Genomic DNA, 18,260 nt, shown 5'->3' on the forward strand with positions numbered 1-18,260 from the left:
GTGAGAAGCATGTTCCCACAAAGACGGGTAATACCTCTAATCTTTTTAGACATCTGAAGCAGAAATGACAGAAATAGTGATTTGATTTATATCGTGATATACTTTATATCGATATGGACTGATATGACAAAAAATATAAATTGTTTTCCCATATCGCCCAGCCCTACTCTATATAATAGCACAGACAGAAGGTTGGTCGAGGTTACACTACAAAGATGAAGGTTTTGATGTTTCTGCCCAGTTGGTGCAGAGCAAATCACCTGTGATCACCACACAATGCCAGATCTGTTGTTCCTGAGACTGACTCGCTGTGAAGTCACACGGGGACACCGGCAGCTTCACAAGATCATGGCGGCTCCGTTTTTTTTTTAGAGCCAGGCGCTACAATTGCAGTCCACAGAGGCACGCAGTCGTTTTTTTCTTAATCGTTGGAGGACTCACAGCTCAAGGCACTGATGCAGAAGCTTCAGCCCTGAGCTGGCTGGTTCTTACTATTTGCATACATACTTTGAAGAGATGTATAATACACATAAAGCTTGATACACGGAACAAATTTCTCATGGCTAGGTATTCTCAGCCCCTGAAAAAATACCAGAACGCTACTGACTCCTTTCCTCACAAAACAATGCTCCATTGTTATAAGGGTCTACTCAGCGGCTGTCGGGCCTACCTATCCAAATCACCTTCTGCAACAAAGGGGAGCGTTCATCTGTGTGTGTGTGTGTGTGTGTGTAGGTGTGGGAACAAAGGAGCTGACAGGAAGCAGACAATGCAGACGTCAAGGTCAGCCCGAGCCTCGCTCCCCACATGTGTGAGTGACCCGTTCTTATGTTCTTCTGACGATTCATTTGTTTGCTTTCAAGTTACAGCTCCTGTTGCTGTGTGTCAATAACATCTTTATAGCAGTCCGGAGATTTTTTTATATTAATATTAGTTATGATTATTTTATAAAGATATTTTTTTATTCTTATTCTTTATTGACAGCACAGTAGGGGTAAAAAAAGAGGAGATAATGGGGTACGACACGCAGCAAAGGGAAGGAAGAGCACCCCAGCCTCCTTCTACAGGGCACCCATGGTACCAGGTGAGCTGGTGGGCACCCAGAAAGGTTGCATTTCTTTTTCCATTGAAAATTAATTTTTAAATGTCTTGTTTGATTGCCATCTCTCCTGTACCTGAATAACTTCAGATTTCATTAAGTGTTCAATTTCAAAAGGCATGCTGCCGACCAAAATGCCTCTGGATGCAATTGGATAGTCCCACAACCAATCAGAGCAATGTGACATGTGACGTTGTGAAAATGAATAATTCATTAATTTGTTTAATACTGACCTTCCCACATCAACAGCAGCTAACTTAGTTTTTAATGAAACTCCCTCTGCTGCGCTCCCATTGGACCCTCCCCTATCAACCATTGTAACAAACACAACCTGTTTTAGATAAATGCTTTTTCTTTGGCCCAACCTCCTGAACATGATCTTGCAGATTGGTCTGATTCAAGACTACGGCACAATTACTGTGGCCAAACATCCTTGTTTGCTAGCACTCACAAACACTGAGGTGTCATCACCCCCTTTTCTAAGCAAACAAACCACCACACAGTTGTAAACAGTGGACTTTCCTGCTCTCACTGACAATCACAATCAACTATAAGCACAAAAACCAACCAGTCACAATCGGTTTTACCGTCTATCCCACATTTCAATGATGCAAACCTGTTTCAACTCTTCATGACTGAGCAGTTTACCCTCAGCAACCCAGACCATAGACTGTAAACAAAGATGGACGACATTACAGCTCCCAAAAAGTGGAGCCTTAGTGTCTTATTCGCCCCCTGGTGGTTGTGATTATTTGTACTATAAGTTTATAACCAAGCTCCAACTCTGGCTCCAAATGCCCAAGATGGCAGATGTCGTATCTGGGATATGTTGTATTTATTTCTAAGATGTGTTGCCCTGGTATATATACAAACTCAGCAGGAATGCAGCTTAAATTTTTTTTTTTTTTACTGTATTGCCAGTAAAATGTAAGAATGTACCAGAAACCAATGCATTGGAAACCTTCACCATATTGTGAAAATTGATGCATCTTTCACAATATGAAGGGATAATTAGTGCTGCACCTTGTTCCCAAGATATTAAAAAGTACACACAAGTTCAGGGCTATTTACGTGCATCACAGTGCACATCACAATGTTGGAAGGTGCAGCTTCAGTGTCTACACTGACAAAATAAGGAATAATAGCCAATAAACACATGTGTCATTTGAGTGAATGACGATTGTATCTATTCCCATTGCAGACAAAAGCCAGATGTCTGTGGGTTTTTAACCAGTGGAAAAGGGGCTACAGAGAGTGGGCTGACCATTCTAACAGCTAATAAACCTGTAAACTACTAATGTATTCAACTATTTAAGAAATCCTCAAATTGTTGGAAATATATTCGATGAAATATTAATAAAATAACACACAAAACAGTGATAATATAGGGAAATAGAGCCTTGTGGAAAGGGAACCAAGCAGCCTTTTTACATCAGTATGACATGTTTTAGCCGCTGAAACACAAGACAAGGCTGATGTATAATGTCTGCGTGATTAGTGAGCAAAAGATAGGCGAGGCTGAAAGCAAAAAGCAGATCAGTAACAAGAGGGCAATCTGTTAAGTTAGGCAAATGTTCCTTAGTCATAACATGTCTAGACATCATTATACAGTATAGATTGGCCCTTTCTCTTGTGAGGGCGGTTACATCACAACGCTTGAGAGCACACTTTATTTTCTGCAAGTAAATTCATCTGTAGCTGCACTGGAAATATCTCGATCATATGAATCTGATTTGCAAATCATATTAAGATAAATTTGTTGAAGGGTCAGTTTGAAATATATATATATATATATATATATATATATATATATATATATATATATATATATATATATATATATATATATATACACACACAACAGATATATAACAGATATATAACAGATATTAAATATCATACACAGAAGTTTTACTTTTGGGAAATGTGCTTCTTCAACATTTTCATGTCTGTGGATGCGAGTGTGAAGCTACAGCTGGCAGTGGGTTAGCTTAGCTAAGCACAAAGGCTGGAAACATCTTCCTCGCCCCTGTACTGAGCCAAAGCCAAAGAACTGTCAACGCACAAGAAAGTGAAAATGAACATTTCTCCAAATGATGAACTATTCTTCTTGTACTAAGATCTAATAAAAGACAATGTGATGCATCATGACACTGAAGCAGCAACATGCTAGCCACTAAAAACATCATTATTCAAGGCAGAAGAAAATGATAGCTTGCACCCTGTGCCATAAAAAACAACAAAACCTGAGTGCAAGTACAAGGACGTACACAGGAAAAGAGCCATTTGCAAACATAATGGTCATATAAGAGTAGATATGCACGGGCTATATTTCCAGCTTTTATCTCTACTTGCTTTCACAGTGTTGTAGTGCTTTCAAACATTTGCAATAAAAACCGATTGCACTCACAGTAGAGGATGGTGCCCTGTGCAGATCCGGCTTTCACTGTCAGATGGAGAATAACAGCGGCGTCCTTGACAGTAGCAGGCACAGAATAAGGCTGAAGAAGGGATGCAAGAGGCTGCAGCTCCAAATAAGATGTGCCATCGAATGAGGGGATATACACTGTGGCATCTGGGAACAAAAGAGAAGTTGAAAGGGATGAAATGCATTTAAAGAGAGGGTGAAAACGAGAATATGATATATAGTAGGAAAAAAAACCACTTGTACTTGCAAATACAATCCACTCACACTTATATCTAAATGAATACTACACAGGGCTTTCGTTAGTAAACACAACAGTAAGATTTGGCTGGTGTGTGTGCGCCTCTGCAGCACTGATAACAGGCCTGTGAGCAGAGTCAGCAGAGCCCCTGTCAGGGACTATGTGCTGGGGTGTTATTTCCCACTGGATGACAGAGGGGTATATGACTGTAAGCAGAGGTGGGGGAGGTACCCGCTCAGGTCATCAACTGCGCAAGCCAGCAATGATCTGTTGGCTTTTACACAGAGGACACTGTGCACCTGGCGGACAGCGTGCTGCTCGGGTACATGACAGTCGATTTAAAATGGGCCACGGCGGCCTCAGCTCAAGGGATTCGATGCTTTGAGTCCATCTCTCTGGAAAAAGTGCAGTTTGTTCTCGGTGGACAAATTCATAATATACAGAGTGTGTAGGGTTTGTTATTTTATTGGAAGAGAAACATGAATATCTTCTTGTAACTCTGCTCACTTTTTTTTGATGCTTTGATTTTGGCTCAAATGGATTCTGAAAGCAGACCTGGAAGATTGAAAACATTTAAAAGAGACTGGAAAGTAAAAGAAGAACGACATAAAGAACGCTGCAAAATTTGATAAAGACCATTTAATAAGAAGCACACTTAGTTTCCGTGATTGGCGTAACAAGGGCAACGGACAAAGTGGTGTCAGTCAATCATTTGCAGCATTTAGAAGAATTTCTGAACTGGTTTTGGATAATTTTGGAACACATCATGGATCTGATTAAACTCCACTAAGGAGGTAATACGGTTGTCAACATTTGTGTTGACCTTTAGAGAATAATTAATGAATCTTGATGGAAAAAAAAAAATTAAGGAATATGAGGGGGACTGATATTTATGAGTGTGGGCAATTTGGTGCTGATCCAAATACAAATCTTGATCTAGTGAATATAAATGTGGTGTCAAGGGTGTCGGGCTTTGGCAGAGGTAAGCATTCTTCAAATGTGAAAATTGGCTATGCAGATATTCTGAAGCCTTCCACTGCCTTTTGACATTTGTACAAACCCAAGTGATCACACTATTATACAACAATGCACACATTTATTGATTAATCTCATGTCCAAAGTATTATGGTTTGACATTTGAATTTTTCTGCTGGCCTGAATGATGTTTGATTCCCACACGGTGGGTTTATTTGCGGCAATAGGAACAACACAACTCATGGGTATTGGTTATTCAGAAACAATGATCTTAACCCAGAGTACAGAAAGAAGCAGAGTCTAGTACTAAGTGGAAATATCGGCAAGGTGAATCTGTACATTTGACAGTGAGGACTTCTCACGGCCTGGATGCTTTTAGGATTCTGACATTGTTGGGTTTCATGATCCGTCACCAGACCAACAAATGAGAGCAAGTCTCCAGTCAAACCATTTCTCAAATAGTCACAATCCTGTTTTCTTCGCCTGCATGTTCTGTAACATCCCTGCTTCTTTCCCCCAACCAATGGGAGGCAGCCGGCTCCTATTGAGTTGCGCAGAGAATTATATGGATCAGACATGACAGCCAATAATTCAAATTACAAAGAGAAAAAAGAAACTGTGTTTTCTTGTCTCGTGGAAGAAGAGGTTTCTTTGGAAGTGAAATGATGAATCAATCCTGTAATGTTGGCTGGCAATTTGTGAGTGGGGCAGATTAATTACAGCAAACACACACTGGACGCCCACAAAGAGAGCTGGCAGCATCTAGCCAGTGTGCTGGCAAAGCAGGAAGCTGACAAGCTCTCATCAGGTCCCATTAATGTCAAACAAAAGCAGAGAGGCTAACAACCCTGGAACATCTTTCTTTGCTCTTTTAAAAGATAATTATTCTTCCTCCCAATAGGAAGAAAGAAGATTATCTCTGGTCCTCATCTATGAAAATATCACCTGCAGTTTATATTTCACAATGATTTTTGTAAAAAAAACCGATAAATTTAGTCCCAGTAAATCAAGTTCTCCCTGTTACCATCTGATGTTGAATATTGTTCTAAATAAATAAAATATACACTACCGTTCAAAAGTTTGGGGTCACCCAGACAATTTCGTGTTTTCCATGAAAACTCACACTTTTATTTATCAAATGAGTTGCAAAATGAATAGAAAATATAGTCAAGACATTGACAAGGTTAGAAAAAATGATTTCTATTTGAAATATTAATTTTGTTCTTCAAACTTTGCTTTCGACAAAGAATGCTCCATTTGCAGCAATTACAGCATTGCAGACCTTTGGCATTCTAGCTGTTAATTTGTTGAGGTAATCTGTAGAAATTTCACCCCACGCTTCCTGAAGCACCTCCCACAAGTTGGATTGGCTTGATGGGCACTTCTTGCGTACCATACGGTCAAGCTGCTCCCACAACAGCTCAATGGGGTTGAGATCTGGTGACTGCGCTGGCCACTCCATTACAGACAGCATACCAGCTGCCTGCTTCTTCCCTAAATAGTTCTTGCATAATTTGGAGGTGTGCTTTGGGTCATTGTCCTGTTGTAGGAGGAAATTGGCTCCAATCAAGCGCTGTCCACAGGGTATGGCATGGCGTTGCAAAATGGAGTGATAGCCTTCCTTATTTAAAATCCCTTTTACCTTGTACAAATCTCCCACTTTACCAGCACCAAAGCAGCCCCAGACCATCACATTACCTCCACCATGCTTGACAGATAGCGTCAGGCACTCTTCCAGCATCTTTTCACCTGTTCTGCGTCTCACAAATGTTCTTCTGTGTGATCCAAACACCTCAAACTTTGATTCGTCTGTCCATAACACTTTTTTCCAATCTTCCTCTGTCCAATGTCTGTGTTCTTTTGCCCATATCAAGCTTTTCTTTTTATTGGCCAGTCTCAGATATGGCTTTTTCTTTGCCACTCTGCCTAGAAGGCCAGCATCCCGGAGTTGCCTCTTCACTGTAGACGTTGACACTGGTGTTTTGCGGGTACCATTTAAAGAAGCTGCCAGTTGAGGACCTGTGAGGCGTCTATTTCTCAAACTAGAGACTCTAATATACTTGTCTTCTTGCTGAGTTGTGCACCGGAGCCTCCCACTTCTCTTTCTACTCTGGTTAGAGCCCGTTTGTGCTGTTCTCTGAAGGGAGTAGTACACACCGTTGTAGGAAATTTTCAGTTTCTTCGCAATTTCTCGCATGGAATAGCCTTCATTTCTAAGAACAAGAATAGACTGGCGAGTTTCACATGAAAGTTCTCTTTTTCTGGCCATTTTGAGAGTATAATCGAACCCACAAATGTGATGCTCCAGATACTCAACTAGCTCAAAGGAAGGCCAGTTTTATAGCTTCTCTCACCAGCAAAACAGTTTTCAGCTGTGCTAACATAATTGCACAAGGGTTTTCAAGGGTTTTCTAATCATCCATTAGTCTTCTAAGGCGATTAGCAAACACAATGTACCATTAGAACACTGGAGTGATAGTTGCTGGAAATGGGCCTCTATACACCTATGTAGATATTTCATTAAAAACCAGACGTTTCCACCTAGAATAGTCATTTACCACATTAACAATGTATAGAGTGTATTTCTGATTAATTTAATGTTATCTTCATTGAAAAAAACAGTGCTTTTCTTTGAAAAATAAGGAAATTTCTAAGTGACCCCAAACTTTTGAACGGTAGTGTACTTATATTGATTAAGAAGGATATGAGCTATTGGGCTTGATTAGATTGGATGATAATTATGTGTGAACTAATTTGGTAGAGCCTAATATTGGAAAAGATTACACAGAACTAAATGAGAAAATAAAGAGGATTTCATCTTATTTGTATTAATAATTGTGGTTTGGTAAAAGTTGGTGAAAAGAAATAAAGGAGTCAAAACTTTGCACTCAGCTTTCATTTTATTATTCCTTTCTGGCCAACATCCTACATCACAGCTTCAGATATAAACGAGAAGTAAGGACATGAGGTAATGAGCCATAGACGGAGGTCATGATCAATACAGACCAAGTCTGAATAATTTCCTGCCTCGCCGCTTTTCGTCTTTTATGCCTTCTTTGTCGCCATGCAGCCCTTAACTCCATAACTAATTTTTTGTGTGATCACTTAGCTTTCGATTGAATGCTTACATACTTGACAGAATGTCTTCGGCAAGGTCTGCGACCTACCGCGCTGTCTTTGAAGAGACAATTTATCATAGCTTAAAACTCTGACATGCTCAGATGAACTGGCTTTATCTTGACATAACCCATCTTATGGTTGGCTTCTTGGTATCAAACACTGTGTGCACACGCACACGCACACACACACACCACCAGGTACTGAGCTGGATTACAGTACACCTTGGTGCGTCCCAAAGAACCAAAGAAAAAGGGCACAACTCCCAGCTCACACATATTTAACAACTTTTGCACCTATGAGATACCTGCTGAAAGTTTTGGAGTGACAGCTTTCATGAGCTAAAACAAAAAAGTGAGTTGATATTGTGAAGTATGAGAGGTATCCAGATGTTCTGAGGGTGATACTCCCTGAGAGAGGTGTGAAGGTCTTTCCTCGTATTGCATCTGACAGTATGATCCCTGACCTGTTAGCTCTATATATATATATATATATATATATATATATATATATATATATATATATATATATATATATATATATATATAGACACACACACACACACACACACACACACAGTTTGAAGCTTTACTGGGAATAAAGTACAGGATCCGCAACTCTACATGTTGTGAGGAATGTGAAGAGAGTACTCATATCTTTATGTACTGTAGAAAGAAGTTGATTTAGCTATGCTAGTTCAATATATTTATAGTAATCCTTGGATACTTTGTATGAAAAACAATATTTGCCTTTGATATGTGGCAGAGTTGAAGCATAAAGAAGCATTAAATAGAAATACTGAAGCATAAGAACATTCAACTTTTGTAATCTGATGCACTTTTGCTAGAAGGACACTCGGAGAGCGCATACCTCCAAGGCTAATTGGCCTCAACTTCTGAACCTGTTTAATTGCTCTCTGGGTAAACAAATGAATAAATATAATATGCTAATCTTGGATTTCAGAGTATAGTTTTCCATTATATATCGAGTCAAATTAACAAATAATAGATTACATTGGAACCTGTATTAACTAATGTTAATTATGTCAGTATCAAATGAACTTCTACAGCAATAATAGAAGAGGCTGCAGAGACAAAAGCACGTCCACAGTGGAGTCTCAGATGCTCTTATGTCATGTCAGCATTCCATCTAGGACACAAACAAGTCCACATCATTAGTCACTTGACAGGGTGATGTGTCTATAATTACCTAAGAGCAGGGGTGACTGACTTAATTTTTACTAGACTCAACAAGATGTGAGGACAGGAGTGTAACCCAGAGGAGTTGCCGTACAGCGATGCACAGACTTTTCTTAGCATGTAAACAGCCTCCGGACTCCTCTGTCCGTGGGCTACACCGGAGTCGGAAAGCACCCGACTGGATGAGTGCTGGTGCGAGATTGCACTCCGTTAAACCTGAGAGACCGAAATGCTTTTGAGGAGGAGCGAATTCCTCAAACTCAGCAGAAACGAGTCTAAAAGGCCACTGCTTGTATTTGAGGGGGAAATTTATGAGAGAGCAAAGTTGAGGGATAAGCAGGAACTAACTTCATGGTCAGGGAAGGAAACAGCTGTGGGCAAAACTCCTTAAAATTTCATTAGTATGACCGATTAGGAGCAAAATGTAAAAATAAAATTATAAATTTGTGAGAATGTTATAAAATCAAACATAACATCCGATTCATTTTACATGGAATTGACGATACGAATGCAAAATCACATCATACAGGTTGTAAGGCATCATTGGGTTATCAGGGTTCCTTTTCAATTAGTATAGTAAGCTCATCGTCACACAGACAATATGCTCATATGACTGACTAATGGGCCTCAGTCACACGGAATGATATTTTGTGGCACACTAGTAATTACCCTCCTCTGAACCTGAGCGCTCTCCGATGCTAAGAAATCAAGAAATCAATAAAGGAGCGAACGAATCAATAAATGAATCTCTGTTCTCTACCTGCTCTTAAGCAGTCGGCCAAATCATCTTTACTAATTGGTTCAGCCAAGCAGCGCCTCTGTCATGTAAGAGAGAGAGAGGGGGGGGGGGGGGGGGGGGGGTGGAGGCATCGCTTTCCTCGAACGTAGCTTGTCTCCCACGGGAAAAACAAATGAGACTGAGTTCTTAAAAATAGCACCATTTTTGTTACAGTGCCCGGAGAGACAAATAACATTTCAGTAGATTACTTAAACACCTGTAAATTAGCATTTTTGGAGCGCGGCGGCGGAGGTGTCAAATACGAGGTGTCAGGTGCACACGGGCTGCTCAAGCCATGTTAATGATTGTTAACATTAGCTTTGAGCGGCCTTCTGTCAGATTTCCATGTATTCTGTAAACAGGCTGCAGGATTATGCAATCAGGCTAAATCATGTACGAGGGCTGTGAATGGGGGAAATCAATCCAGCTTCCATTATTGGAACCCTTTTTGTGATGCTAATAAGAATTTCCATCGCTTGGAATATTCCCCAGGCTGGAAATGTACAGCACATATGGCATTTGGTGGTCACTGTTATTCAAAGCTCGTTATTTAATACCCGCGAGTGAAATAATTGTTCGTGCTATATGAGTAGCAGGGGAAGAGAAGAGCGTATAACACAAGAGAGAAAGTGAGGAAGAAAAGGGAGAAAGCCTCACCATTGTTGATGAGCTGGAAAGAAAAGTCGTACATTATCCATTGTCCTGAACGATACCTGCAGGACTCCTTCACAACTGAAATACCTGGGGGAACTTCTTCTAATAAGCCATGATGTTACTCTAATTTGTTTTCTCCCTGCAGAACATTTTTTAATATTACAGGAAAATTACTCGCCCCATTTAGTCAGTGTTCTTAAATCAAGCTTTACATAGTTGCATGTGACTCACAGTGTAGTGACAGCGATGGTACGTGGGCCTGCTGTGTTCGAAACAGACTCTATATATAGATGGAAGATGTGTCTCCTCTTCCTCTGGTGATCCAGAAATGAAGCCAAAATATCCAGGATAAAATATCCAGGATTTTAAATTAAACGCTGCCATCTTGCCGCATTTGGAGCCAGAGGCTGCGCCGTAGCAAGTCAGTCTCAGCTGTCAATTATGACATTTGATCATTATATAGTCTAAGATTTGAAAAACAACTTCACTGGCAGAAAGGCTTGCTGGTTTTAGCTTTCAGTTACAGTTTGGTTTAGGCAACACAACTACAGTTTAGGAAGAGATCACAGGTTTAAAATAGTAGTGCCCTGTGGTTTTATGCCACTGCCAACCAGTGCAGCTTCATTCTACTTAAGATATTTTGTTCAGAGTCATGTGAGGTCACTGTGACCTTTCACCCCAGAAATCTAATCAGTTAATCTTTGAGTCCAAGTGACGACTAGTCAACATTTGCAGAAATATCCTAAAGTCAGAACTGAGACAAAGAGATACAGTATGTACATGTCAACACATGTTTTGAGAGGTCAATGGGACCTGTGACCTTCGACCATTCAAATCTTATGTTTATCAGTGAGTGAACATTTGTGCCAAATTTGAAATTGTCTTGTGGCATTCACGATCAGTTCATCCGCAAGTCCAACTTAACATTTGCATTAAATTTGAGGAAAATCCTGAACGTACAATCTGAAAACACAATGTGTCCGCCCACTGGTTGTCACAACGATAACCACTCACAAAGACAAACTTTGTCATCGTGCATGGAGACACACAAAGTTCGACACACCCGCTGTGTCTAAATATGAAGTGAAGCTATGTTTGTAGAGTCAGTGCTTGGAGGAGGGGTTAAGCAAACAGCTTGTTTGAAGTAATGTGCCCACCAGTGGTAATGCGCTGAAATCCTCCCACATAGAAAAGACACACTTACATAGATTTAACACATGTAATTCACGAATGACATATTTCATTTATGTCAGTGCCTTTTTTGAATCTGTGGTGGAGGATTAACTATATGCTGTAGCTAGAATAAAGTGATGTGAGATCACAGCACAGCATCTGAAGCTTGGATCGCCTTATCAAGCACACACACTCTTACTTCACAACTCCAATGTTGCGACAGTGATCGTTCACAGACAATAAAAACAGCAGCAGAACACGGGACACGGTTTCCTTCACTGTCGGAGCCCATCATGCTTGGAGAGAGAGGTAGAAAGAAACTTCAGCAGCTACATCGCAAGCGTGCTGAGATGAAGTCTGAAGAGGGAGAACTCCTTAGTATGTGGGTCTGGTGCCGCTGTCGAGTGTTGGGAGTGGTTGGTACAAAATAAATATTTTTGGTGGGGGACAGGGATGAGGGCTGCAGCTGAATGTTGAGCGAGTGCTGCAAGGTCATATTCTCATTCTCGGCGAGCGCCGGAGGTGAACATGGACACACAGCGGCGGTTCAAGCTGCTTATATGGATCTTTCATTTCATTAATCATATCCTGAATAATTCACATCACTCAAAATTCCTAATGCAGTTGACTCTATTCTCCCGCAAAGTGAAACCTATTAGCCGAAGAGGCTCAGCATATATTAACCAACATAATTTGTTGGCTGGCTCTTGAAGATACCATTGTGGAGGTCACAGTACAGTAGGTTTTTAAGCTTTTTTAATGCTCGTGTGTTTGTGTGTCTGCGTGTGTTTTATATTTTATGTATAAAAACAGGGAAGCACAGTCAGCTAAAATATAAAGACTCTTTTTTACAAGCCTACCTTTCTCGCAAAAAGTTCCAGTAAAGTGAAGCGGGCAGTGACAGGAAGTCACAGCTCCACCTGGAAGCTGCAGCTGGTGACACGTTCCTCCGTTGCGGCAGAAACCGTCACGGCAAACTTGAGTTTGGTGCAGAGAATGTGTTGTTGTTCGTGTGGGAGCTGCCGGTGCTGTTGTGTTCACTGTGTCAGCGACGGTTGATCGACTTGTCAAAATTGAGGAAGTTGTTGCAGTGGCTTCAGTGGCATACAATGTATATCTGCAAAATCACACACGTTTGAGTTGTTTATTGGTCAAACATCCTATTTAACGTTAGATTTATTTGCTTTTAAGTATAAAAATAGTGAACTAGACGCCTGCACAGCCAGCCTCAGCCATTAAGGTAAAAATAAGTGCAGTAATTTAGTGGGAAGACAGATTTATATCAGACAAAAGAGGAAAACTCAAGTGTTATTTGTCACAAAAATTGGTCGGTTATTCCCCAATGCATCACACAAAGCCAACAGTGACTATTGGAGCTACAGGGTAATACTAAATAATCAATCAAATATATTTACGCACGCACGCACGCACACAGTGTTTTATTGATAAAAAAAACTACAGATCACATGCAAAAGTATCATCAATAATCAATTTCTGTGAGCATCTAAAGACTTTACCTGCATTGGCCCACATTGCTGCTGGCGATGGCATCAGATGTGTAGAAGCTCTTCAAGTTATTCATTTCAATGATTTCGATGCAGCCAGTGTAGTTATGAAAAGGTTTTGCTTTCTAAGAGGAAAACAAACAAAAAAAGAAAAAGAAGAGAAAATTGATTTCAGTGGTGGATCTAGGTTTTTTTTCTAAATCAGGGGCCATAACTTACACAGAGAGGCCAATTATAGTCTAACATCCACGAACAAGTCTGACTCAGTTAGTTGTACTTTCCTTGTTTACTGAGAAAAGACAAACACCATTGGATATTGTTGGATTGTTAAAGCATATTGTGAACTTCAAAAAAAGCTTAGAAAATAAAAATGCTGAACAAATCGTTATATTTATTTGTTAGTATTGTTAGCACAACTCTCACTTCAGGGGACCAATCTGATTTCAGCTGGGGCATGTGCCCCCCTGACCCCTTCCCTTGATCTGCCCCTGATTGACTTTTGTATTATGATGTAATTTCCATAAAATATTATGTACCATCCAGGTAAATTTAAGGTATATCTTTCAGATCACTGTCATTTCAATGGGTAGTAGAAAAACCAAACAGTAGCTGTGCGTCTTACCTGATTGAGTGGATAGTGCTGTGGCAGACCACCTGTAAAGACATGGGTGGTGTTTTGGATCGTGTGTCCCAACCAGTAGTTACTTGCCGAACTTTTGATTTTCTCGTGGCCCCAAAGAGTCAGCTCCGCTTCACATGGGGTCAGGTGTTGTCTGGGAAAAGGTATACACACTACTTTAAATCAACTGCTTTCAATAAGTCACTTGCCTTTATGAGAGGAGTGCTGTACCAAGGGATCTTTCAGTTATCTTTTCTACATTAGCATTCAAAAGATGTAAAAATAACACAAAAGTATTTATATATTCTGCTGACATTTTTCCTGACATTTTGTCTTGTTTGACACCAACAAACAAAATAAACATTTCCTATGCCTGAAGTATCTCAGAAATAAAACTATTACAGCTACAATGCAAAACTAAATGAATCACTGAAAACTTCCTCTTGCAGATCATATTAAACCATTATTTATTTTATCTGCATTGACTTTGAAAACGGACACCTGTAATTATAAATAAACATTTGGCCGTAGCTGCCAGAGAAGCAGGGTGAATACCCGGACGTTGAGATTTAAAAACAGTGGTAAATGAGTATAATTGTTTTATTTACTCTGCTGATACATCCATTAATCACAATCCGTTTTCTGCAGTCCTACTGCTCCATTTTGTTCCGTGTCTTATGAGCCTTGGCACAACTATTTTGGACCCACCCCACAGCCATTCATGGGTTTCAAAAAACCAATTCTCCGTTTTGAAACAACAGGGGATCAGATAATTACCCAAGTGCAGATTTTGGACCAACCATGTGCAGCTGGAGGGCACTTGGGCCACAGATGCATGGTCTCCTCCTCCAGTGTCTCCTGATACCCCTTGTTCCCAGAGTGGAAGTTAGGAAGTCCGTGAAGCAATCAAGTCTGATTTGTTAAGCCTGTACTTTGCAGGCTGTTGCATATGCCGGCTAAATACTCGGGGCACTAACTCCGAGCTGCATAAGTCCTTCCTCTAGAGCCGGCCGTGGAGAAGCGGTTAATTTAGAAGCAGCCTGCCAGAGCGGCCTGGCCGGCAGCCAGAGGGCACTGTGCTCACTGTCCTTGAGAAGTCAGCCCCACTGGGTTTCTATTTAACATATTGAAAAGCGTCTTTGACGGGAAGATATATTAAAAGTCTATAATGAGTTAGGCGGTGACGTTGAGGATGGCCATGGTGTTGTAGCTCTGGGTCAAATCAGACAAAGATGGACGGACTCGGCCATCAGACAATTACAAAGAATTTGCTTTGTGACACTGGAAACCATTTTTCCACACTCCCAACCCTCTAGTTATGACAGCTCCTTTTCTTGCAATGTCTCCAAGGGGTTGGTACAGAACATTATGATTGATTTATACTGCTGCTGTATTTTTCTTGCAGGAAATAATAATAATGAAAAAGAAAACAGGGGTGGAGCCTTGTAGCCCTTCGACGTGATTGGCCTTTCTGGAGGCACTTGCATATTTAGGGCAGCGCAGCTTTCTGCCAAGGAGCATGCAACCTTCCCAGTAAGCTTTGTTTCAACAGGAAATAATGTGCTCACCCTTGGCACGGCATTATCATTTTTCTACGTTCATCTGTTTTAAAATGTCCTCCTCACAAAACCCTAATTTGTCTCTTTATTCTATCTCTGCCTCTTAAGACTAGGCTTGGAAAATCAAGCTCAATTTATTATCTTTGCCCCAACAGAACATCTGGCTAAAAGGAAGCACTGCTAAAAAGTCTCTGCAGTGTCTCCATAAATGCAAAGTAAACTGATTTGATATGAGCAGAACATTAGTCGCTTTGTTCCAGCTTCCAGCTCATACATAATACACTTTGTGTCTCAAAACTAAACCACAATCCCTCTCATGTCAGAATATAATGGAAAGGGCTGGCAGCGAGATTGCACACGGGCCCGAGGAACAATATAACTAAAGGGGGCCACAGCCTCACTTTAAATCATTTAAACATTGATTTTGTGCTCGGGCTCTTGCTTGTTAATCTTTTTGTAATGAAAAACTGCAAATGAAGACTTTGGAACAGCCAATAAAACATGGTCGGTGATCACTAATGCATTTTAACAGGCAAATTCTGCCTCTTTAGAATGTAAGCCCATTTGTTATAAAGTCAAAAAAATCTCACTCTGCCGATTCCTGACAACTATCTGTGTTTTATCCTGTTATTAGTCACAGACCTTTAATATAAAAAATACTTTGACAGAGATAAGATAACTTGAAGATCGAATGAGTATTACCCGAGGTGTGAACAGTATTTGAACAGAATGTGTGTATTATTAAGAACAACTATAAGACATTTATCACTGTGAACATTTGTCTTTCTTCTTAATAGAAAATGTATTATCGCCAGAAGCAGATATTCAACACTGCATCTGAATTGATGTCTATGTTGAAACACTTTGTAGATTAAAAACTTAAATTACATTTATTACTAAAAAAAAGTAAAAAGTTTTTTTTTCTTGACCACAAAATAAATCTGAACATGAATAAGTAAAAAGAACAAACCTGATATTAACGATGTGAAGCAGGCCGTCATCGACACGTTCCAGTGTGCTGACCTTTGTAACCTCCTCCTCTTCATTACAGCAGAACGCGTACTGAAACATTTCAGACCAAGTTTGTAACTCACGCAGCAGCTGAACGTCACAGGCAAACACAGCATTTTATCAATGTAGACACTAGAAAACCTCACAAACAATCATACATAATAACTACACCACCGGAGCTTTACCTGTAGGACTCCATCCGAGATGAAGAGTTTCATGAAGAAGAAGTCACCATTAGCAGGTCCCTGGTCCACGTAAAACACGGTTCCCTGGGCCGCCTCGGTGTGGAATCTCACAATGATGTTGTTGAGGGCGCTGAGGTCGACGCTCTCGAACTCAAGATACGAATTCCCAAAGTACTGAACGTAGCTCGAATCTGGGAAAGAAGTAAAATATATAGAGACAGCACAAATAAGGGGGGGGGGGGGGTGGGGTAGGTAAACAAAAAGTGAGTCTGCAGTTTATGTATCTTAACTGTAAATTCTGCTGAGATTCTTTATTGATCCCTGAAAGAAAGAATTCAACCTTTCACTCACTTCCTCCAGAGGGAGGTCGGTGCACAGAGCGAGATACAGGGCAGCACCCTCAGAATTGTTAAAAGATTCAGAGTTGGGTTAAGGACACCTGAGCAGGGCAGATGCTCGGACTTTTCCGGTTTTGTAACTCTCGGGGTTGCACACACAAATGTTTGTTGCTGTATGAAACATGAATGTGACCCTGCATCCGTAAAATAACCATGGCAACAAACATGGAATGCAGCCTAAAGAGACTAGAGATTTATTGTGAGAAGTGGACGCATAAAGAAGATGATAATTATTTTGGCTTTAAGTGCCTCACAGTTTTCTCTGTTGCTCACTGTACGGTCGTAGTGTAAATAGTCTTATTTGCCAGAAAGCTGCGAGGCATGCAAATGACACTACATTAGGCGTCTTGGCTGAAATGAAGTTTATTACATGCCTCATTTTATAGTGGAATAACTTGGCTTAGATCATCCATGAGAATGGGCAATTATGTGGTATTTCAGTAAAAAGTTCCACCGCCCGCCAGCTTATTGGGGGCGGTGACGCAGACAAACTTAAAAGACTGACTCAGGCTGCAATTGAAGGCGAGCATTAGGGGTGCTCATGCTCAATATATTTCTCATTTGAGGGAAGTAGTGCAATTTGTTGCAGGGAAGTCAAACTGGAGAGCTTGTTAAAATGAAAAGCATCCCTGGATGCACCTGCCTCATGCTCTGTTTGTTCTTAGCCGGGAAAAGAAGAGGAAGAAGAAGAAAAAAAAAACCAAAAAAACATTATTGCACGAGAGAAATCAGCAAAGCTCCTTTAGAGTTGCTGCCGTGATTGATCGGGAAGCTGGGAGTGAGACCTTTATCAATATTTGTTACACGTCAAGGGCCTAATAGGTCAGACCCCCTTCTGATCTGACAGAGGGACCCTCGGCGCATTTGGCAAACAAGCTTACCTTTATACCCCCCTCCCTATTCTCTGGAGAGCAGTACGACCAATACCCAGAGGAAAATCCCAAGGAAAAAAAAACCAGGGATGAATTATCAGGCGCAGACCCACTGTGATCTGTGAATTAATGAGGATGAATGCACACGGCAACAACGCTGCGCTGTCTTCCGCTTCACTCCTGACAATGGGGTCTGCCAATGCTGATGATGGAAAATTACCCCTCAGAGACAAAGCTATTCATTAATTTTAAAGCCTTGTTTAGTCTGATGTAGTCTTTGATGCAGTCTGAGGCGGCTGCCAGGAGGCAGTATCATGCCTCATTAGCAGTTAGCTTCAGTCTCTCCTTCAAAAGATCTCCTGTTTTTACCACTATACCTTATATTCTCACGCCACATCTCTCACCCACACCTCTCCGGTAACGAGTCGGACTGAATCTAAATTGTAAATG

General features: G+C 40.7%; 1 protein-coding gene across 5 annotated transcripts in view; it reads right to left on the reverse strand.

Moving 5' to 3' along the window:
• Nucleotides 1-18,260, reverse strand: part of eys (eyes shut homolog) — a 169,944-nt gene that overhangs the window by 44,683 nt on the left and 107,001 nt on the right. For all 5 annotated transcript variants that reach the window (XM_034608950.1, XM_034608952.1, XM_034608951.1 and 2 more), the window contains 6 exons: nt 16,541-16,731; nt 16,315-16,406; nt 13,789-13,939; nt 13,179-13,291; nt 12,522-12,778; nt 3,510-3,674 (listed from right to left, as the gene is read on the reverse strand). In XM_034608950.1, coding sequence (XP_034464841.1) covers nt 3,510-3,674; nt 12,522-12,778; nt 13,179-13,291; nt 13,789-13,939; nt 16,315-16,406; nt 16,541-16,731 — 969 coding nt within the window. The remainder of the gene's footprint in view (nt 1-3,509; nt 3,675-12,521; nt 12,779-13,178; nt 13,292-13,788; nt 13,940-16,314; nt 16,407-16,540; nt 16,732-18,260) is intronic.

Source organism: Hippoglossus hippoglossus, chromosome 15 (assembly GCF_009819705.1).
Source record: "Hippoglossus hippoglossus isolate fHipHip1 chromosome 15, fHipHip1.pri, whole genome shotgun sequence".
Classification (NCBI taxonomy): domain Eukaryota; kingdom Metazoa; phylum Chordata; class Actinopteri; order Pleuronectiformes; family Pleuronectidae; genus Hippoglossus; species Hippoglossus hippoglossus.